This window comes from Limanda limanda, chromosome 20 (genome assembly GCF_963576545.1).
Source record: "Limanda limanda chromosome 20, fLimLim1.1, whole genome shotgun sequence".
Classification (NCBI taxonomy): Eukaryota; Metazoa; Chordata; class Actinopteri; order Pleuronectiformes; family Pleuronectidae; genus Limanda; species Limanda limanda.
Window position 1 is genome coordinate 15,569,535 of NC_083655.1, and position 22,422 is coordinate 15,591,956.

At 44.1% G+C, this 22,422-nt stretch overlaps 2 protein-coding genes across 4 annotated transcripts in view; both read right to left on the bottom strand.

Annotated features, from left to right (window-relative positions):
* The window catches only part of LOC133026811 (retinal-specific phospholipid-transporting ATPase ABCA4-like), a 37,835-nt gene extending 21,409 nt beyond the window's left edge, over positions 1-16,426 (bottom strand). For both annotated transcript variants that reach the window (XM_061093780.1, XM_061093781.1), the window contains exons 1-9: positions 16,361-16,426; positions 15,564-15,657; positions 15,308-15,449; positions 14,885-15,024; positions 5,601-5,728; positions 5,014-5,211; positions 2,729-2,818; positions 520-754; positions 212-351 (exon numbers count right to left, since the gene is read on the bottom strand). In XM_061093780.1, the coding sequence (XP_060949763.1) occupies positions 212-351; positions 520-754; positions 2,729-2,818; positions 5,014-5,211; positions 5,601-5,728; positions 14,885-15,024; positions 15,308-15,449; positions 15,564-15,657; positions 16,361-16,426 (1,233 nt within the window). The remainder of the gene's footprint in view (positions 1-211; positions 352-519; positions 755-2,728; positions 2,819-5,013; positions 5,212-5,600; positions 5,729-14,884; positions 15,025-15,307; positions 15,450-15,563; positions 15,658-16,360) is intronic.
* A 1,624-nt stretch (positions 16,427-18,050) lies between these two features.
* Positions 18,051-22,422, bottom strand: part of LOC133026581 (rho GTPase-activating protein 29-like) — a 32,866-nt gene continuing 28,494 nt past the window's right edge. For both annotated transcript variants that reach the window (XM_061093463.1, XM_061093465.1), the window contains 6 exons: positions 21,928-22,116; positions 21,234-21,371; positions 20,700-20,935; positions 20,300-20,588; positions 20,094-20,202; positions 18,051-19,931 (listed from right to left, as the gene is read on the bottom strand). In XM_061093463.1, coding sequence (XP_060949446.1) covers positions 18,985-19,931; positions 20,094-20,202; positions 20,300-20,588; positions 20,700-20,935; positions 21,234-21,371; positions 21,928-22,116 — 1,908 coding nt within the window. In that variant the 3' untranslated portion in view covers positions 18,051-18,984. The remainder of the gene's footprint in view (positions 19,932-20,093; positions 20,203-20,299; positions 20,589-20,699; positions 20,936-21,233; positions 21,372-21,927; positions 22,117-22,422) is intronic.

Genomic DNA, 22,422 nt, shown 5'->3' on the forward strand with positions numbered 1-22,422 from the left:
CTTCCACTTGCTGGATACAGCCCCTCATTGTATTATATCAATCAACAATAGGCAGACTCCACGCCAAGTGGTTCAACCTGTGTTGCTCTGCGGAACATGGTATTAGCAGGGTTATGAGCTTTTGATTTCCACTATATCAAATATGCAATAAACCATGCTACTATACTTCATAGGTTGCAGGTAAATGCTTTCCACAATGTGTGCTGCTTACATTTCGTATGATCTGTCTGACAGCGGGCGAGTCAGGTGCGTACAGTATCTGTCCCATCAGCATGGGCTTCACAGAGTTCCACACAATCCTGGTGGCAGGGTTTGACTCCAGTTCTTTCATCAGATCATTGCAGAAAGGAGCTGGAGGGAGAGTGAACATTAAACACGTATACAAATACTACAAATACTACTATCCGAAAATGCTAAATGCCAGATAAGACTGGATGAAATGCGTTGGAGATGAAACAAATCCAGGAATTATAAACCTGAAAATCTCCTATAAATGTCCTCTCAATGGTCAATACTCACTGGTGCTTTTGTCATATGTGTAGTGGCCCTGTGCCCTACTGCTGCTGATACCCAGGAAGGCCTTGTAGTTATTGTCTTCATACCAGTTAAAGGAGGTCACTCTGGAGAAAGCCCCCTCGGTGTAGCCACATACCAGGCGGGAGGCAGCGGCCATCACCTCCCTGAAGGACAGATTGTTCTGGAAGAGAGGAGACATGACCTGGAAAAGCTCCCTGGTGCTGCTCCTATGGAACAACTGTGGAGAGGAAAACAGCGCTTGTGAACATAGCAGGGAACTTTCAGATGAGAGACCACAGTTCTGTTATGTAAGAGACATGTTTTTGGTGTGGATTTACACTTCCAGAACCTGCTGCCCTGCTAGTCTCCGTCACTACACAATGAGAAAAACCTTTCGACATATCGGACATTAGATATTTACAAATGAGAAAAATAGGTTGATACAAGGAAAATGTGGATTTACTTGTTTAGGAACACTTTCATATTTTTGTACCTGTGTCTTATTTTGTCTTATTTTGTGTCTTGGGGTAGATATATGATGTGAGAGATAGTGTAAATAATCTTTTTCAATCCGTCCGTTACAGAGCAGCAACAATATACCCAAACAACCATGAGACATCCGCTACATGTATAAAATGGGGCAATGATCAATATCAAAGTACCACCACTTAAGTGTTTGTTTTTGCCAGATTCAGGTTATTATATGAGTCTGACAATGCTATTCTAGGGTTCCTTTTTGTTAAGGAATACGATCCTTTTTGTTTAACCAGAAACCACTCATATTTTGCCACCAGACAACATACAAATTTTACGTGGCATAAGACATGACTTACTGGTTCACTGTTGCCCTGACTGGTTTGTAAGTTTGTGTTGTGCTTGTATTTGCATAAAGGATCTAAATAATTCTCAATTGAAAGTCGCGAAATTTAAGAGAAAACTAACTGAATTTAAAGAGTTTTAACTTTATCAATCATTTACAACTAAAAATAAAATAACATGTAGAACAGCCATATAATGAACAGCTACCAGAATTTTCACAATCTATATTGTTCAGATAATCTAAAGATTAAGATACATTTATTTGTCCCAAACACATGCACAGACATGCACAAGCACACTCATGCAAGGAGGGAAATTTAACCTCTGCTTTTAACCCATCTGGTGCAGGACACACAGAGCCGTGGGCAGCCATGTACGGCGCCCGGGGAGCAGATGTTGGGGGAGTAAGGTGCCTTGCTCAGGGGCACTAGACAGGGTAGGGAGAATCCTCTTGGATTTTTGGACAGATCAATCCAGGTTCGTCTTTTTGTTGTTTCTCCATGGAGTCGAACCAGAGACGAACCAGAGACCTTTTCTGCCCATAGTCCAAGTTTCTGCCAGTAGTCCACCGCCTCTCCCACTCTTAAAAGGATCCCATTGAGTTGATAAATTCCCTAAGCCAAACAAACCACTTAAAACTGTTTCTGAAAAAGGACAAAGCTTAAAACAACATGAAAACTCTTTTTTCCAAGACAACAATGCTCTGCTAGCAACCATTCATACATTTTGTTGTTGTCCTTTTCCAAAAGTCACATCTGATTTTATCCTGTATTACTTGAAGTATGACCAGGCGGCTCACGTCATCTGTCCTGAGGACAGAGATGAGTGTCTCGCCAACAGGATGTCAGACTGTCTGCGACATTAAAAATCCCATGGAAACATCCACAACAACAAAGCAGAATTACTACTCATCCACCCGATGTTAAAAATACAGGTAAACCACAAATTACAAGGGTAACTGCAAAAATACAAACCTACACTTTAAATCACTTCACACAAGTGGACACAAGGTCGCACTGATGTGGGTTATCCAAAATAAATAATGAGCAAAGCCTTAATGTAAGTGAGAGACATACTGACAAATAAACAGATCATTCAGTCCCCGCTGGTGTTTTTTTCATTAACCTCAATGTGGGGAAGCTTCACCTGTTTGTGCGGCCTCCAGTTTATTTCCATTGGGATGGTCCCACATAATGATGTATCTGTTTTTGAGGCTAAATTGACCTGTGCTGGATTTAGCCTTCCTCATACGCAGTGAATGATATCCCCCACTGTCTGTGATTGCGTAAAACTCTCGAGCGAGAGGAAGCAACTGTTTCCTGCTAGCTAAAATTAGTTGGGTAGTGAACTTTTCAATGGAGCAGAACTGGGGCCGGTACGGGCCGTGTCTTACCTTGAGTAGTTTGTCAGAGACAGCAGAGATGACCCGCACCCAGAAGTGAATGTCAATGCCTTCAGAGTGGTTGTCCAGCACAAGAGGAAGCTAAAGAGAGACATTTATCATTTTAATGTGAATACTATCACTCATATTCACACTCCTTTAGTTAGTGAACATTTCTAAACTTTCTTCCTGATACAAAGCTGTTATTAATTCCTCCACTCCCTGGTGTCACTTAGGTTTATCCAGAGACAAGGAGCTGATACAGGCACTTCATAACACCCAATATGCAGCATGGAGAGGTAACATGATAAAGCTCACAGTATTTTCGATGAGTAGTATTCTCAAATTTAGGTTTGCTGTTGTTTTTTGCATAAAGCATCATCTAGTTTGTTTTGAAGGCAACTTTGCTCTGGTAAATTCCTGTCTGTCCCCTGTTGTACCCTGCAGTATAACAATCTAAGTCATTGTCTTGTTTCCTTTGTTTTTTGCTATTGAAACACATAATTGTCATCGTTGTCAAAGCAATTTTATTATAAACACTAAAATGGCACTCAGTAGAGTTCATACATCTCACAGTCCCCTTGTGAAACAACATTCACTAGATCCAGATTTTTTTATTTGTAACTACACCAAATGGCACACATTCAAAACAGTGGTCCCTTCATTTAATGCCTGATTGAATTATTGTTATTATGCTGAATAACGGCAATCTCACAATGTTGCAGAAAGTGAAAACAAATCCTGGATTATCCTCCTGATCCGGATTGGCATCATGACAAATGGTGATGGAAACATAACTTCTTCCGCTGGGTTGAAAAATATGGAGAATTTAGTGATAAAATATGGAGTGCCCATGGGGCATGTTTTGGTATATTCAGTATGTTTCCATAATATCTGCTGAGCACTGCTTTCTCTTGAGGATCTGTGAAGGGATCTTCCAGCCTGCTCACAACACAATAGGCACAATACTCAGGAAGCAGCACACGGCCAAGACATAGAGCTTCCAGAGAAGACATCCTTCCGGTTTGACGTGTCTCGTTATCCCTATGTGTGTGTGAGAGATCTACAGAGGGACAATGTGTGTGTGTGGGTTTCCTGTTACTTCACAGATAGACAGACTAAGAAACAGAAAACTAAATACACTTGGCCTGGGATTGTGCCTGACAGAGATGAGGCAAAGGGCAGCCATTGTTGCCGGCTGTCTCGCTGTGACCCGTGTTTACTCTCGGTGCCCGGTGATTACTGATGAGAGGAGTATCTCCTTGCTAATCGAATTAGATAAAGAGGCCAAGTCTGTCTGCCCGGCTAATGCTGACAGGCTGCCTCAAGTTCTCGCTACTATTTGAAGAAGCATGTAGACAGCCTCAGAGCGCTGTCTTAATTTAGCTGTATAAACTGTTAATGAGGCCCTGTTTTTATGTAATGAAGAAGAGCATTTCTACAACTTAAAGATGTAAAAAGAAAAATTGAAGAATTACTCTGAAACTGCACAAAAGTTTAATATCATATGTATTTTCTTATTTGTAGTAACAGATAATGGATGCATATTGCTTTTACAATTGACTTATATTTCTCTACACTCCACAATGTGTTACTAAATGGTGATTTGTATAACTTAATTATCTCAGCCTTTTGGAAAATTTTAAACAACTGCATCTATAATTTCTCTTTCATGCTTATCTGTCAAACCCACCTTTGCATTTCTCACAATGTTTGTGAGTTTCTTTGACAGATAATGATGTAGTCGTATTATTAGTTCACTGGAAGTTCATGAATTTATTTACTTGAAAAGACAACTACCATTTCCCCGAGATATATTTGTTCCAACCTATGAGTCAAGGCTCATATAACAGCTGTTTATCCATTGTGTCTCCTGACTTTAAAGATGCTGCATGTCACACAGCAGGCCTGTGTCAACCTGCTGCGATCTGAGGCCAAACATGATACTGTGTGTAAAGAAATTAAATGGGATCTTAATTTGTTCCTACGGGACAGTTACATCATTAATGAACTTGACAACTAGATTAATGACTTTCATCAGACACACGCTGTCCCCCAAAAGGTTAACACTTAAACAAAACTGCTGAAAAAAGAAACCATCCTGCCAAATCCCATAAAGCCTCATGCCAGCATATCCTTGGGTATTATTTAAGATGATAGTCATCTGAGGAAGTTGATCCAAAACAGCATTTTGTCCAAGTCCAAAGCTGTGTACCTTTGACAAGATCAACAGTTTCAATCCTATAAAAGTAATGTTCTTATCAGCAGTTTAAATCCCAGGACAAACAAGCACTGACCAGCCGGAAGAGCTTGAAAAAGTCCACATTGCCGTAGAACTTGTCCTCGATGATCTGCAGCCGCTGCGGGGTCAGGATGCACATGGCGTTGCGAACAGCGGTGAGTCCCCGACGGCTGGGGAAAATAAGGAAGCGCTCCAGCAGGTTCAAGTTGCAGGCGATATCTTTTAAATGCAAGTCTGGGACACCAGAGGCAAACTGGAAAAAGTGTGGAATGTAGGTTTAGGGAAAGTCTTTTATAAAGGATTACAATTAAGCGTAAAATTCCTCTTTCATCTAACGATACCCAAAGCACTTAAAAACTCTTGTCAACCTAATCCCAGTGCATTAAATCTAAACTGAATGTCAATTGCTTTCTTCTTAATTTTACATTTAAAATTTGCCAAAAGCTCTAAACGCCTTTGATTGATAACAAAGGGGAAACACCCTGAAGCAGCTGCAGGATCCAACCTAGTGCCATGCAACACTGAAAGACGTTGACACTGTTTGTGTTTGCAGCGCAGGTTGTTATTAAAATGTTGCAACATGTACCTCGGTGATTCATCCCCATCACGTAGGTGTGTGTTTATGCAAGTGTGTGTGTGTACCTGTTCAGGCCTGATTTGAGCATTGACTAACTGATAGACCACAGATTCTGTCAGAGGAATGTCTCTCAGCAGAAACGCAGTCAGAGTTTCATCGTCCTTCAGGATCGTCTCCACTCTAACTCCTCGGCCTGTACAGAGAGACATGGGCAGATTGTGGGATGACTGGTTTTTAATTACGGTACATTCTGCTCTTTCTTCAACGACTGTTTGGAATCAAATGTCCTTTTGAGTTATGAAGTAGATAAACCGGATACAGTGGAAGACTCTAGAGACTTAGTGGCACATAGTTAGAGCAAGTTGTGACATATCTGCAGCGATAAAAAAGATAGACATACACAGGATGAAGACACTCAACCTCTGCACTGTGTCATTGCTTCCTGTGGCCTGTCTGTGCATGAATAAAGTTTTCTTGGCTACATGAAGAGTTGAACTGCACTCAGTAGAGCGCATATCTCTGCCAATGCCAAACAGTCCCCATGCTGGATCAGAATGACATTGCACACACACATTAATACCACACCCATAAATGTGCCTGGGTGTTTCCATCGAGATTCACACCTAATTTCCTGAGAAATCAACAAAATTGTGGAAAAGAGGAAAAATTTGATTTTAAAAGCTCAGAAGAAAGAATGTAAAATCATGTACAGCATATCACTGAGTTTCCAACTTTCTAGGCATGTTTGTCGTCAGCCGCGACATCTGATAAGTGGCTTCATCCTACAATTATTTCCCATCCGTCCTTTATCTATACCTCTGTCAATCCCAGCTGACACCGGGCGAGAGGTGGGGTACACTCTGAACAGGTTTGCAGTCCATCCAATCGAACCGCCAATGCGCTGAGGCAACAGTGCTAATCACCAACGTTTCACAAAGTTTAACTCAATAAACTTAATAATAAAATGTTCAAAGGTCTTGTGTGACAAGTGGTGAGAAATAAATGGCATATGTGTGGAGCGTAATTACCAGTTTTTGCGGAGAAATTACACACACTGACTGAAGGTTAAAGAGTGGACTTTGTTTGCTCACAAACAAAGTCCACATATGTGTAAAACAAGGCACAACACCAACATGTTCCTAAATGTGCATCCCACCGTAACCTGTGGAATAAAAATATCCCAACACGCAGATTTCTTGGTTACAAAACCCCTTTTTGCACTTGTGCCTAATAACCAGATTTAAAATGTGAACACAAAGTCCACTCAAATATGTCCTGTTTAATGTGACCTGTCACGAAGAGGCAAATCTATCAGTTACATAACTTGATGCTAAACAGGGTTCTTTTTTTCACAGGGCTCCTGGGAACTTGTGCGGAATGTGGATGCGTATCTCTCTCAGCTCTGTTGGTCCATTTACGTATTTCTCCATGAGAGTGGCCGCACACAATCATTCACAGGCGGGAATTCACTTGGCCTCCTTCCACTCCCATCATGAAGATTTCCCTTGTCAGCAGGGAAATGTGCGGCACATTCAGTACAGATGTACTTACATGGCTCATAACAGGAGGCAGCTAACTCTGAAAGGTATATGATTGACAGGGGTTATGTCAAGTTACCTGCATTTTTACACCATATAACGTAAGTTATGACCATAACTATGGATCTATGAGACCGACCGATGACCGTCACCACGGTCTTAACACGAATGATGTCCTCATCTCCCTATCCTCGAGACCAAATATCAACAATGTCACGTGAGTGACCTTAAGGGGGCTGGGCTCACCGCCCATAAAGCTCCCCGGTGAGCGCGGCCGCCTCCTCCTTGTCTGAACGCCTCAGCCCGTTCTGAGTGACAAAAGAGGGTGACGGTCATCGGTCGGTCTCATAGATCCATAGTTATCGTCATAACTTACGATCTATTTCGACCTCCCTCAGACCGTCACCACGGTCTTAACACGGATGACTAGTATCATCAGGGTCGCGAAGAACGGAGGACTCTACCGCCTCACATCCTCGCCCAGCAGCTGAGAGCAGCACTGCGGAAGCCATTGGTGTGGGGGAAGCCACATTGACCCTGTAGAATCTAGAGAATGTGCAGGGAGCACTCCATGTTGCTGCTGCACATATTTCTGAAAGAGGGACCCCCTTTAAAGCAGCCCAGGAAGTGGCCATACCCCTGGTGGAATGAGCTACCAAGGAATCTGGGACTGGTATGTTCTGCCCAGAATAGGCCTCAGCGATAGTATTAACGATCCAATGGGACAAACACTGTTTAGACACAGGGTGGCCGACTTTCTTACCCCCAAAACAGACAAATAACTGAGAGTATGAGCCCCTCAGAGACTTTGTGCGTGCAATATAAGCCTTCAGTGCCCTTACTGGGCACAACATAGGCAGGCCGGCTTCCTCCTGTAGTAGAGCCGGATCAGGTTGAAAAGTGCTGATCTCGATCACCTGATTTACCGTCTGATGGTTTATGACCTTAGGCAAAAACGAGGGGTTTGGCCACAGAGACACACCTGAGTCACCTGCCCTCCATCTTAGACAATCGTCACTTATAGACAGAGCATGCAATTCACTCACCCTTTTGGCAGAGCATATAGCCAGGAGGAAAGCTGTTTTGTAAGATAGAGACTTAAGGCTGGATTGCCCTATGGGTTCAAAGGGAGACTGCATCAGGGACCGTAATACCAAGGGGAGTTGCCACGATGGAGCCCTGGGAGCCCTGCTTGGTCGCAGGCGGTGTGCTCCCTTAATGAACTGAGACACTAGAGGGTGTCTACCAACTGTAACATCTCCCACTGTCTCATGGAAGAAAGAGATTGCGGCAGTGTATACCTTAATGGTGCTAGGTGCCCTGTTAGAGTCCAAAAGTGACTGAAGGAAACGGAGAATCAGCTCAATAGGACAAGCGGCTGGATTTTCCTGTCTGTTGCGACACCATGTAGAAAACACACTCCATTTATGGCCATAGTTAGCCCGAGTGGAGGGAGCCCGGGCATTGTCTATGGTCCTCAGGACAGCCTCATCTAACCTTTGAGAGAGGTACTGAGAAGGGGCCAAGCCCAAAGCTGCAGGATGTCTGATCTGGGGTGCCATATCTGAGCTTCTGCCTGTGAGAGGAGGTCTGCCCTGACTGGCAGGGCCCATGGTTGACCGTGAACCAGGCGAAGGAGCGTTGGGAACCAATGCCTCCCTGGCCACCTGGGGGCTATTAACAGCACCTCGTAGTGGCCCGAGGCAACCCGGTTGAGTACCTGGGGAATCAGAGGGAATGGAGGAAAAGCGTACAACAACCCTTCCGGCCATTCTTGAGATAGTGCATCTAGGCCTAGGGGACCTCCCTGGTTTTCCAGAGAGAACCACATCCTGCAGTGGGTTGTCTCTGCTGATGCGAATAGATCGGCCTGAGCCGTGCCAAACCGACTCCATAGGAGGGATACAACCTCTGGATGAAGTCTCCATTCTCCTGGGAGAGGACCAGTCCTGGACAAGAGGTCTGCTGCTCGATTTACAATCCCTGGGATAAAGATTGCTTTGAGTGAAGCCAGATGCTGAAAAGCCCAAAACAGAAGTTTCTGTGCCACCTGGAGGCAACGCAGGGACCTTGTGCCTCCCTGGTGATTTATATGATACACAGTTGAAGTGCTGTCTGTCCTTATCAAGACATGCCTGCCCTGGATGGAGGAAAGGAGAGCCTTCAGAGCAAGGTGAACCGCTCTCAACTCCAGAACATTGATGTGTTCGCCACCCCAAGGGGGTATCCACGGGCCACGCACCATTCTGCCTTCCCAGACTGCTCCCCAACCTGTGAGGGAAGCATCTGTCGTCACCACTGTCCTCCTCGAGGGAATGTTCCCAAGGGGGACTCCTTGGAGCAAGAGCACCCGGTCTGCCCATGGGCGTAAGGCTTGGAGACATGTGCGTGTCACACGAAGTTTCACGTGTCTGTCCAGCTTCGGGTTGAGCTTGAAGGCATTCAGCCACCTCTGAATTGGCCTGGCCCTGAGGAGGCCCAGAGGAACAACAGCTGCTGCGGCTGAAATCATCCCCAGCATCCTCTGAAAGCTGATAAATTGTAGCTGCCTGCCGAGACGGAATCGTTTCCGGAAGACTAGAATCTTCCTCACCCTCTGAGATGTGAGGGATGCAGACATTGTAAGGGAATTCAAGCAAAGTCCCAGAAAAATCACCTGCTGCCTTGGCTCGAGGTTGCTTTTCGTCACATTTACCTTGAAACCCAAGGACCGTACATGCGACAACACCCTCTGGGTATCCTCTACAACTTGGCCAAGAGATGGAGCACAAATCAGCCAGTCGTCCAGGTAGGGAAGGATTTTTACTCCTGACAACTGGAGAGGAGACAAGGCCGCCCCAACCACTCTGGTGAACACCCTTGGTGAGAGGGAAAGGCCAAATGGCAGGACCTTGAACTGATAGGCTTGCCCCTGGAATGCAAACCGAAGAAAAGGTCTGTGGTTTGGACAGATGGGCACATGGAAGTACGCGTCTTCCAGGTCTATCGAGGTGAACCACTCTCCTCTTTCGATAGATTCTAAGATCTGACCCGTGGTCAGCATCTTGAAAGGAAGTACCTTTATGAAGGCGTTTAATCGCCTTAGGTCCAAGATGGGACGTATTCCGCCATCTTTTTTCGGCACGAGGAAATACGTGGAGTAGAAGCCAGTGAGCTGTTCGTCTGGATCTACTTTCATAATTGCATCCTTCTGCAGAAGGGTTAAAATTTCCTGTGCCAGGATTTGAGCCTGGACTGGGTCCGTGACAATCGTCATGCGGATCCTGGAGTAAGGGGGGGGCCGCCGCCGAAACTGAATTCTGTACCCCTTTGATACTGTAGCAAGCACCCATGGGTCTGACACAGTTTCTTCCCAGCTGTCCAGGCATAGCCGAGAATGAAGTTCGGCGGGTGTCCCCCCACCCCTAGGCTGTACCGCCCCGAGGTCCTTGACCTCTGGGGGGGCGCCTCCTCTGGGGAGCACCTCTAGTTGAAAAACGGGGATAGAACCCACGTCGACTTTGTGAAGGCTGTTTGGAGTCACCAGAGGCTGTGAATCCTGTAGCCTGTCGCCTGTCATTCACCCATGGCTCCTTACGGGCCCAGGATGATGATCGGTGGGGAGGCTGGGAGCCCCTAAGTTTATACCTGGTAGACGCAGCCCCTCTGAAAGTGCGCTGTACTGACTCTCTGGTACGCCGAGACTGTTCAGCCTTATCTAACACACCCTGGGAGTCAGGATGAAAAACATGTGCCGGCACGACTGGCATATTGGTCAGTTCTTTCCTGATATTCTCGGGAAGAGTTGTCTGTGCCAACCAGATCTGCCTCCGAGCTACCATGGCAGATGACATAGCTGCACCAATGTCCCTTGTTAACTGGGAATGCGTGACCAGGGCAGAGTCTATCAGGCTCATGGTGTCCTGGTCCTCTGGGTTGGCTGTTCTCCTAAGAGCTGCCAATAAAATGGCGAGTGCATTGCCCGAGCGGGCTGCTCGTGTGGCTGCATTATAAGTCCGAGACACCAGTCGGTCTGACTTATCACACTCTTTCAGGGGACAGCGTGGATTGGTGGTTACCCGCTCTGGACCCAGAGATGTTAAGGCTGCCATCTCCCGCTCAACTGGAGGCATATCCCCCATACCTGTTTCAGGAGCATACTGATTCTTAGTCAGTCTCCGGCAACCTGCATTGAACTGAGGTGCCCCACTTGGGATGTTCCATGCTTTCCTGAGCATGTGCAAATAGTCACCAGCCACAGGTACAGTAACTGATTGCTGGGTCTGAGTGATGCCGGCCCAAATCCCATCCATTGGAGCAGGAGCCTCAGTTGGAACATTGAGCCCCACAATTTTTGCCGCACTTGAAACCCTTGAGATGACGTCCATGGGTGAAGGCTCACTTTCACCCATGTTGCTGAGGTTGGACGCCCCCTCACATTGTGTGGATTTAGGCTGTTTTAGCCCAGCAGCACCCTCAGACTGCCCATCACTTTCAAAAAGGGAATTTTGAGCATAGAGAGAGAGAATGTCAGGGTGAACCACATTCTCCTCCTGATAGGAGGGTAACCTGTCCGGGGAGGAGTGCCCATGCCTCGATGCCCTAGCTGTTGTGGCCGGGTACTGGGCCTCAACTCTACCCAACCTGTCTGACAGACTACGTATGGCCGCTAGGATTTGCAGCTGAGTGTCATCATGCTGACCAGCTGGGTTCTGTGAAGGTTTTGGAGCCTGTGTCTCTCTTGAGTCCCGCCTGCGAACAGGGGTGTGCTCATGCCCACGTTTTCGGGGGGCTTTCCTTGAGGTGTGTCCCCTTTCATTTAGTTTGGCTGGTAGAGGCTGCACGGCCCCAGCACGAACAGACTGCTCCACCCATCTGGCTCTTTTAACACGCTCCTCCACAGGCAGTTCCACTGCTGCCACACAGGGGTTCTCAATATCATCCATTAAATGTGCCATGCCCAAACAAGTCGGGCATTCACGGTGGCCATCTCGGGGATCCATGATACCCCGGCAATAATGGCACAAATGTGAGGACATTTCTGTGTTACTTTTGTGATTTAAGAATAAATATATAAACAATAGCGCCCAGCAGCTACGGATAGCTGGTAAAGGGGATCTTATAAACAGGCTAATCACAGCTGGCCAATATCACATAAAATGAAGGAAGGGGTGAAATAACTAATTCACCTGAAAATGCCCACTGTATGCCTGCAATGGCAGAAAACAAGGGGGGTGGGGGGGTGGAGAGAGAACAACATCCCAGCCACTGCGAACAGGGCTTTAAGGGAAACAAAATAGCACCTACAAAGGGTGATAACCAATAACCAACTGTATTTTATACAGGGAACACAGGCAAACAATCCCACCTGCTGCGCACAGAGGCGAAAAGGGGACACTACCTGGCCTCAAACACGGTTTATTTATTCATTTTTGAAAGGCAAATAAACGTGAAAAGGTTGGCTTTAACTCACCTCCACTCATTGTGCGCGAACGCACGAGGGGGAGTTGGAGAAACCCCACTCCCTGAGGACAGCGAGTTACGGGGTGCCTTTTTCAAGGGGGGTGGGGGGGTGGAGAGAGAACCACATCCCAGCCACTGCGAACAGGGCTTTAAGGGAAACAAAATAGCACCTACAAAGGGTGATAACCAATAACCAACTGTATTTTATACAGGGAACACAGGCAAACAATCCCACCTGCTGCGCACAGAGGTGAAAAGGGGACACTACCTGGCCTCAAACACGGTTTATTTATTCATTTTTGAAAGGCAAATAAACGTGAAAAGGTTGGCTTTAACTCACCTCCACTCACTGTGCGCGAACGCACGAGGGGGAGTTGGAGAAACCCCACTCCCTGCGGACAGCGAGTTACCGGGTGAGGAGGGGGGGGGGCCCCCCCGATCCAAATCAGTTTTAAGGGATAGATTATTTATTGATTAAGCTTCCCAACTTTTCTACTCACTCCTGTAAGAGAACAAACTCTGTATGGACACAAACAGCACGAGATAAACAATACTTACCCAAAGCTGTGAACATGAGTAGTTAGTGCCAGGTGCAGCTAATTAAGCTGCCTGAAACAAAGAGCAGAGCTTAACACATGCAGTGTAGCCCTCTGCCTCACTTTTAGAGAAGGGGAAAACCACAAACAATCCTCAGGGACACAAGGCGCCTGCACAAAAGTGTCGGATTGATAAAAGTGGAGTCCCAAAATATCTTACTTACCTGTCGGTCTCGGATGAGGCGAGTGAAGAAAAGAGGAGGCGGCCGCGCTCACCGGGGAGCTTTATGGGCGGTGAGCCCAGCCCCCTTAAGGTCACTCACGTGACATTGTTGATATTTGGTCTCGAGGATAGGGAGATGAGGACATCATTCGTGTTAAGACCGTGGTGACGGTCTGAGGGAGGTCGAAATAGATCCTCTCGCATGAAAAACAGCCACCTGTACTCGTCCCGACTAGTTAGACCCAGGCTGCTATGAAAACCAAGAATTCATCAACAACAGTAAATAATTGGGTGGAGCAGGACAGGAAATAATTCTTAGAACTTAAAATTATATTTATAGAAATATTATGCAACATGAAATGGTAGCGTGTTTCATCTTCAAACAACGATAAACGATTCCTATGGACAAAGTCCCAGCACATCACATGAATTGGATAATTAAACCTGGTTATGCAACTGAATGCCTTGTGAATATTTGTCAACCATTTAACCTTCGTGATCTCAAATCAGTAACTATTTTAATGCACTATGTATTTTTCTTTGATTAAGTCGATATGACACTTGGGCAGATAAACAAAGTCATTAACTAATGGTACTGTAATTGTCAGCATTGCTTGTCATGACACTTATGCGTGATGATGATTTGCTTTCCAACTTTGTAATAGCAGTTTTAGAATCACATTTTTGAGAGGCCCTATTAACCTAGTTACCAGACCTGTGAATCAAGCAAAGATGAGCACAAGTATATATATATATATATATCTTGTAAATAGGAAATAAAATAATATATTTTCTGTTCTACCCTATACTGTGACCCCCCTAAAATCTGTGCTGTGCTGCTTAACAGGGTTATCACCTGTGAATTTATTTCTCACTGTTCTAAAGGGATCAGTCAAAATATTAAATTAAAATAAAATAAAAAAAATTAAAAGCTCAACTTTGATCCCACTAATTGAATTAGGAAAATGCCCTTGCTCCAATTGCTATTAAGCTCAGGCGCCTGTCACTACATGTATGGGTCATGCATGTATTATGGCATAAGTACACTTGGACAGAGGGTTGTAAGCGTGGTGTAGTCTCTTCGGTATGTTCTGTCATGGGGGGAGGGGAAGTGTGAACAAGGCGCACGTGAAGTTGCTCTCCCACCAAACAAACAGCACACTGGTGGTGAAAGTAAGCAGCTTATGTTACGGGCCTTTCTTAAATCCATGTGATGTAATCCTGTTACACTGCACAGACACGCTGACTGACGGGGGACAGGTGTGAGGTTGGATGTAGACTGACATGGTTCTCCACCAGATGACAGTTCCAAGCTTTCCTCTATCAGCACGCGTTCAAAACGAAAAGTGCAGCTTTGCTCCGTTTGTTCTCTGCTGCTTGTGCATCCACTTTCTACTAAATGTGCAGCCTTGTTTTACAATAAGTAATTACTCTAATATGCATATGCCTGCAAAAGTGTGTTACTTAGGTTTATCTGAATAAAATACAACCACAATACATTCAGAAAACAAACTTTTCCCCTCGAGCTGCACAAGTGAGCTGGAATATGTGGTCAAGCTGTTTGAAAGTATGTAGTTGGCAGCATGTTGACAAAAGCCCGGAGCTCTGACCTGAGATCTGTTCAGGATCTGAGCGCAGAGTATCCATGAAGTTACTCATGGTGTTCAGTTCCCTCCAGAGGCGCCCGAGCTGCAGGAACTGTGGATCGCTGACAAGGAGCTCCTGGGCATCTGAGTAGAAGCGAGCCAATCTGCAGGAGTGAAGGTTATTAACAGATCACAAACATTTAGTTCTGAGTAACAACACACACACACACACACACACACTTATCGCAATTACATTAATTTCTGAGTGTGTGCACACATAGACTGAGGCTTAGGAACGAGTGAAGCATAATCCAGAGACATTTGAACAAATTCTCTTTGAGTCCATTACATAAGTCTACCTTTTCATCTCAGATCAAATGTTTCATAAGGAATTCATCATCTCTGGCTTAAATTCACCTCCCTGTACAAGCCCAGTGTGATGCTCACATGGAGTTGTTGTAGTTGGACACCAGACCAGGAGATTCACCACGGGTGGGGTACTGGAAACAAGGGTTGTTGGCATTGCAGAAGATCCCCTGGATCCAGGGCAGGACCCCCGCGGAGGGCATGGCCTTGTTGGGAAAGTGGCCTGAGGGAAGAGGAGACCCTTTTTGGCTTTCAGTGCTTTGCATAAGTCACAATCAATAGGATGCTATATGGACCACAGAGGAAATTACTCTCGAGGACAGAACTGTCCACTTACATTCATGTTGACGGTAAAGTGGATTCACCCTCCTTAGCCACACCAGTCCCATGAACAGCATTACAGGCCACATGATCTCCATGAAGAATCGCACCTGGTTGAACAGCAGCACATTCATTTTATACAAATTAACAATATGGACTTTGGCAGAAGTGAGTAAGTCATTTATTTAACCTGTCAACAAATATTAACCAGTGCGTTAATATTACAATTGTTTTTGTGTAATTCAGACATATACATATCATGAATAGATGCAATAGTCCATTAATGCACAGCACTTTTAGTTATAACTTTAACATTGAGTCTACTACAAGTGTGATTGTAGTAATAGGAATTTAACAGATATCAAAAATCAAAAGGTCCATAAAATATTATACTGAGAAAGTATCAAAAACTGTTGTAAAGGTTTACTAACTTATATGATGAAAAAACTATACTGAGTAATAGACAAATATAATCACACACAGACGTGTATATTAATTGGAGTCATAAGTGACTCCCCTGATAAATTTTCCTAAAATATGCTAGAGGTTTTGTAAGATATTTTTTATGAAATCAGAAATTTTAATGTCATACTTTTCAATAGTCAAATATCAACTTTGCAAATTCTGCAAACTTGAACTCACTGATGATGCTAAAAAAATCATATTACTTCTTCAGTTCGGTCATATGTTGTACAGACTCTGGAGCCCCCAGATGCAAATGTGAGGGTTCCTTGTTTTGGATCTGTAGGAATTGTAACTGACTGCAACGCTCATAGGGGATACATCCAGTGTGTAGTTGATAAATGATTTTACCCTCTGCCTCCTGCGAATGGTCCAGTTCTTCCACAGCAGGAGTCTGACCTGTCCTCCTGCCCCCATGGCTCCTCCGTTTCACCCCCGCAGGGGCTGGCACCAGCCAACAAACCTGCATTTAACAAGCCTGCTATTTTATCATGAACTATATGAAGCCAACGTATGTATTATATTACCAAATGAAATGCAACTAGGGTAATTTTTTTTTTTTTTTTTTTGTGAATAAACTGTGCTCCATAGATCCACAGAGTATACCCCATATAAAAGTTAGGTCTATAATGAGGCTGTTAAACTTCACATTTCACATGGTTACCATAACAAATTACAGAACTTTCCACAGTATACAAACAGACTCTGGTTAGTGTTAATGGATAATGTCACTGTCTGAACACACTGACTATTCCACGTTCCTAGTGCATATAACACAACAAGCTTTAATCTAGGTCAGTCGCAGGTGTTATGTAATCTGTTTGGCTGCATTGCTAATAGCATACTGTGACTTTATTTTAAAGCATAAGGCATATCATATCACTTACCTCAGGAGAACACTTGCACTGCAGACAGAGATCCAGTAAATAAAGCATAACACCACATACTCTACTGAGTTGCTCCTTGAGGTTGCAAACGCAGCTTGTTTCCAGACCTTGTGAATAGTTAAGCAGATTGATTTAATCTTCTTTCAGTGCTGGGAGACTGAAAACGCCTCTCATCCGTTTGTAAATGCCTACCTGACCTAACCACCTGGCCCTCATTATACTGCGTAATCCTGCCACTGTTATAATCCCCTCACTGTTAAAGAGGAATATTTCTGTTTTCATGATCTGTTCACAGGCTCAACACTGCATAAACACTGGTTATCATGGAAATGTTTAGTATGATTATAAATAAAGATTTTTTTCCATGTTTTAAAAAGCTAGTACAGTGCCCACTCTTAACAGGTCAATGCTCTGCAGCTACTCCAGAATTATTCCTTGTCATTAGTGAGTCCTCCTCAACAGATCTATTTTTTGGTGTGTGTGGCCCTGTGTGCAGTTTTTTTGCAAACAGTCTATGATGCAGAGTGAAGTTAGAAAACTTTGTTTTCATCCTACCAAGTTTGTTTGCAATGAATAGCATTGAAATATCCTTATAACTGTTTGTGTGTGGCATAGTATATATATATATATATATATATATATAAGTTTGAATGATTTATTTGACTTCCATACATTGCATGTCAGTTATTTCACAGGTTTGTTGATGCAATCTTTAGAGCCAACTTCACAGGTTTATATAAATATGAATCATTGGTAAACAAACAAGCTCTGGGCTGTAACAGGAGGTGATTCTTTCAATGTTGTTATAATGACGGAGATCAGTGCCAGTGACTACTTGCAGCAGTTCGATATGGTGAATTATTAGCCGCAGGCTCCCAGATTCCAACCACTGCTATAGTTTATCTGAGGACTTAAAAGACTGAAGGTGCACTGCCCCCGCCCCCACTGACTGCTAAGGAGCACTGGTCGCCTGTTTATTCAAATTGTATTAATAGTGAACATATCGCATGTCCAAACAGAATCAAACTCGGCACTGCACTTTATCCAGCAATTTACAATAGACATGCGAAGTGTGAGGTTGGTTAAAAGAACTGTTCATGTGTTCCACAGACAGACAGACAGACAGACAGATAGGTAGATACAAATCATTCCAGTTGGAAGTTGTCAGATATATTTTAATAAGTTACAAAAGGGTGTTTGATTTCATGTACCTGCTTTTTTTCCTTTTTTACATTGACCTTTTCAACATTCTGTCAACCTTGTACATTACCATGAAAAACAGATAACATTTAAATAAATGATGCATTTACTATTAATTACGAACCTGTACGATTTAGCGGACTGATAAAACTACTTCAGTTTAAAAATAGGAAAATTCCTAAAACTTTGGCTATTCAAAAATGTAGATGTTATATTTAAAAAAAGGAAAGATAATGCCTGGGCATTTCTAAATGCTTTGCAGGACAATTAGAGTTGAGTTGATACCGTAGGCTCAACAGTATAAAATGGATGCAACCCCTTTGCAACTGGTGCTTCAAAGCAAATGCCGATACAGATATTCAGTAGAGCAAAAGGGTCATTATACAGTGTTGCTTTATACACAAGTCATTAGCATGATTAATTATACCCTAAATGTAACGCTTTAAAATATTCTGACTCACAGAGGATAGAAACATGTGGAAAAGTTTTGATGTCAGGTCAGTGCACCAAACTTCTTTTGCAATATAGTAATAAAGCAAAAAGTGTTTTTGGTCTATAAACGTACAGAGATAGTGAGCGTGTAAGAACTTTATACAAAATGGTCAAATAAAATGTAATTGCACAGTTTAAAAAATATATATAAATATTCTGACCAAGTGCCAGAGTGAACAGAGCAAGTGATCGGTAAATGAAATATTGGTGAATCTTATTAAAAATATACAGCATCTTAAGTGCATCCTGTTTGTCGTCTGAGGACCAAAGGGTACATTTAATTCTCCACACGTTGCCCACAGTCTAAGTACACCTGGAAATTGTCTTTGCAGAGGCTTTTCTTATTCTTTCTCCAAAAGAATATGGCACACACTGTTCACAATCGAGAACCGTCTCTCAGACAAAATGAGCCTCTCGATGCTCAACCTCCTGGAGGCGTCGTGGCCGTAGTCTCTGGTAAACAGGTTTGCCCTGGTTTTGGCCCAGTTCCTCGGGGCTAGAGCTGGGAGACTGAGACATGGCCGCCTGCTCGGCCTCAATGTCCTCCTCAAGAGGCTCATCCACAGACACTTCTATCTCAATCCCCAGCTCCTCATCATCGTCATCGTCTTCCTCCTCCTCGTCCTCCTCCTCCTCATCTTCTTCCTCTGCGCTATTGGCTGATGAACAGTTCGGCAGTGCTTTAGCTTTGTTCCCCGATGGGGGCTTGTAGAAGGTTCCAGGAGGGGGCTGGAGAGTCCTGGGAGCTCTGAAAGCTGTTGCAATGGGGCTGTACTTGGTTACATTGTCCTCTCTTCTTAAAGTCCTGCTGGGTCGCACTGCGACTGTGCAAGGTCTATTGGGGAACAGGGTGCCGAGAGCGCTCCCAGAAGTTCCCAGGGAGAGGGTTGATGGCACAGAGGCTGAAAAGTTGCTGATATCTTCTGAAGTGCTCTCTGTGGACGAACTGGCCATGATTCTGACAGTCCGAGAAGCAGAATCCTGTTTGTACTGTTTGTCCCAAGTTCTGCGTAATGTCTGGGTGTCAATAAATTTACTCCGGTAATGTGTGGTCACACGCAGTTTTGCATTTTCGGTTTCATCCACTTCTTCGATGGACTCGTCAAAACTGGTGCCTTTCCTGACCTCTTGGTCGGCGCTGTTCCGAGTGTTGTTCTCGTCGACATGGCCTCGGCTGAGAATCCGTTCTACCGGCATGCTGACCGGACGGGAGGAGAGTTTGTTGCGAGGGTGTCGCAGCTGGACCCTGGCGACAGTGATAGACTGGGGGCGACAGAGCCCGCTCTCTCCAGGTTTTGGGACCTCAGGGACCCCATTGAAGGTCTCTGAATCCACTTCATCCGCTTTAAACAGAGAAATAAAAAATACATTAACATAGGAAGTAAAATGAAGTAGACTTCATAGACAATAACCTGCAGATTGCTTCACAAACAAAATAATAATGTAGAGTAATATTGGCCTCATTATATTCCTCTTTAAGGAATATCTATCTCTGTTACACTGACCAGGTTCATTGTCACTTCCATCGAGGCTTGGTGTGGTCTCCCGAACCTCAACCAGTAAGTGGGATGAAGGATTAGCTGAGGAATGCCTCTTATACACCTTTGAGGACTGCTGTGATGCGAAAGAAAAGGGAGGAACACACTGTGTATGATTTTTACATTCAAAAAAATTGGATGCCATGCAAATTTTTAGCATGAAAGCTAATTACCTCCTTAATGTCTCCCAGCGACTTGGAGTGCCTGCTCAGTTGGGTGTCATGGCGGGGGTGGGCAACAGCTTCTGTGGGCGAGGTGCCGCTCAGGGGACCGAGGAGGGTGTCAAAGACCATCTCATAGTGTCTGATCAGCAGCTCCACAATGAGAGCCTGATAGGGGTAATCCACCAGAGAGGAGAGGGAGACTTCAGCGTCCGCTTGCCTCGGCTTGATCAGTGTCGGGCCGAAGATGATACCCAGGTTGCTGGCTGTCATCTTATTTTCCTCTGACCACTCTGTCACCCTGGAGAGGAAAGTTAATTAAATAATTATCACATCCCTCATTGTTAAATTAACATGTTCACTGTGTGCACTCAGCAGAAATGGGATTATGGATTATGTGACTGAGGCCTACCTGTACAGATGCTCGATCAGGAACTGCAATGTCTTGTAATGAGTTGGCGGCAGCTGCTTCAGCAGGTCCTTGATCTTGAAGAGGACCCGGTTGAGCTCCACGCTGACCTGTGCTGGGGTCACTTGGGTGGGACTAAGCCGCAGCGCCTCCAGTTCCTCCACTATGATACTCTGGCTTTCCTTGGCCAGACCGATAAAGTCGTTATAGAAGCGGAACAGGATGAGCGGCTCAGGAAGCTGCCACGGAAAGCATGGATGACAAGAAGAGCAAGTAAAACAAATGAAACAAGGAAGTTAATAATAAACAGAAACAACCAAAATATATAAGAAAAACAGTAGGGGAATCAGGGGATGAGAAGTGGGAAATAAGTTCTGGGCCAAAAATAAACAAAGACAAATAAACACAACTGCAGTGAATGTGTTCTGCAGAACTCACTTTATACCAGCTTGTGTACTGATTTGGGCAAAAATCAATGTAAATGTAAAACACCTCAATATTGCTTATATTGAGGATAATGTTTTGTAAGCAGCCCACCTGTCTCAGGTAGAGTTTGAGTACGTTGCTAATGTCGTGGGGATAAAGGTCGGAGAGCTCCACCAGGTCCTTTCCATTCTCAAATGCCTGGCACAACTTTTCAACCCGAGACTTGGCACCATTCACCCGGTAGATACCCTTCAGGGCACAAAAACAAGAATGCATTCAAAACAAGAAAGATTATGCTAATTTCTGGCTCACCATGGTGACACTGTGTAATCACAGTTACGGAATATTAACAGGATACTCCAAAGAAAAATAAATGACTTGAACTAGATTGTATTTTAACTCAGAGCATTTCCATTTTCCCAATTTTTAAATGGTCATTAATATTACTTTGGTACAAACATCCATATGTAGCCGGGTAACGAATACATCATAATTATTTCTCAGAAATTAAGTTCAATTCGAGACTTTAGAATAATTAAAGTCAGTTAAAGTTAATGCTGTTGACAACAACAGAAGCCTAATAGTCACAGTTATATATTCTAAGTCACTGAAACCAAAGTCTTTTAAGTGAAGCCAAATAGAAAACTTGTAGAAGTAACATCCTCTGTTCAAATGGAGCCAACAGTTTTTTTAGTAATATTGTCATGAACAAAACAAATGGTATGAGGTAGTATTATATTTTTTGCAATTAATTAATTCAGTAAATTGAAAGTAAGTTCATTTAAAAATAATCAAATAAAATTACCTTTATGTTGAGCGCTCTATTCTCGATTTCTGACGTACACTTCTGTATGATGAATGGGATGCCGTCCCGGCTGTTCTTAGCCGCCTGCGTGAAGTCGATGCCGAAGAGGTGGAGCTTCCCCTGGAGCTTCTTGTGGCCACACTGGATGGCCAGGGTTTCCAGACACTTCTTGTGACAGGCCAGCGAACACTACACAAGTTGACAAGTATCTCAGTCACACAAAAAGGCTACATTTCCACTTTAAAAAGTAAAACAATTGAAGCATGTGATCCTACAAGACACAGTTACTGGGACTATTGGGACATCCCATGATCCCCTTCTGAAGTTAGGTTGAAATAGACTCCCTGTCTCTATCTCTCTCAAGCCACTAAATCCAGAGGGTACTTGGTTTGAAATTTGGATGCACAGATATGTTCAAAGTTAACCATCATTTGAATTACTACATGGAATTATTTCATTAACTGCAGACTTATTTTTTTATGTCAGCTTCTCGTC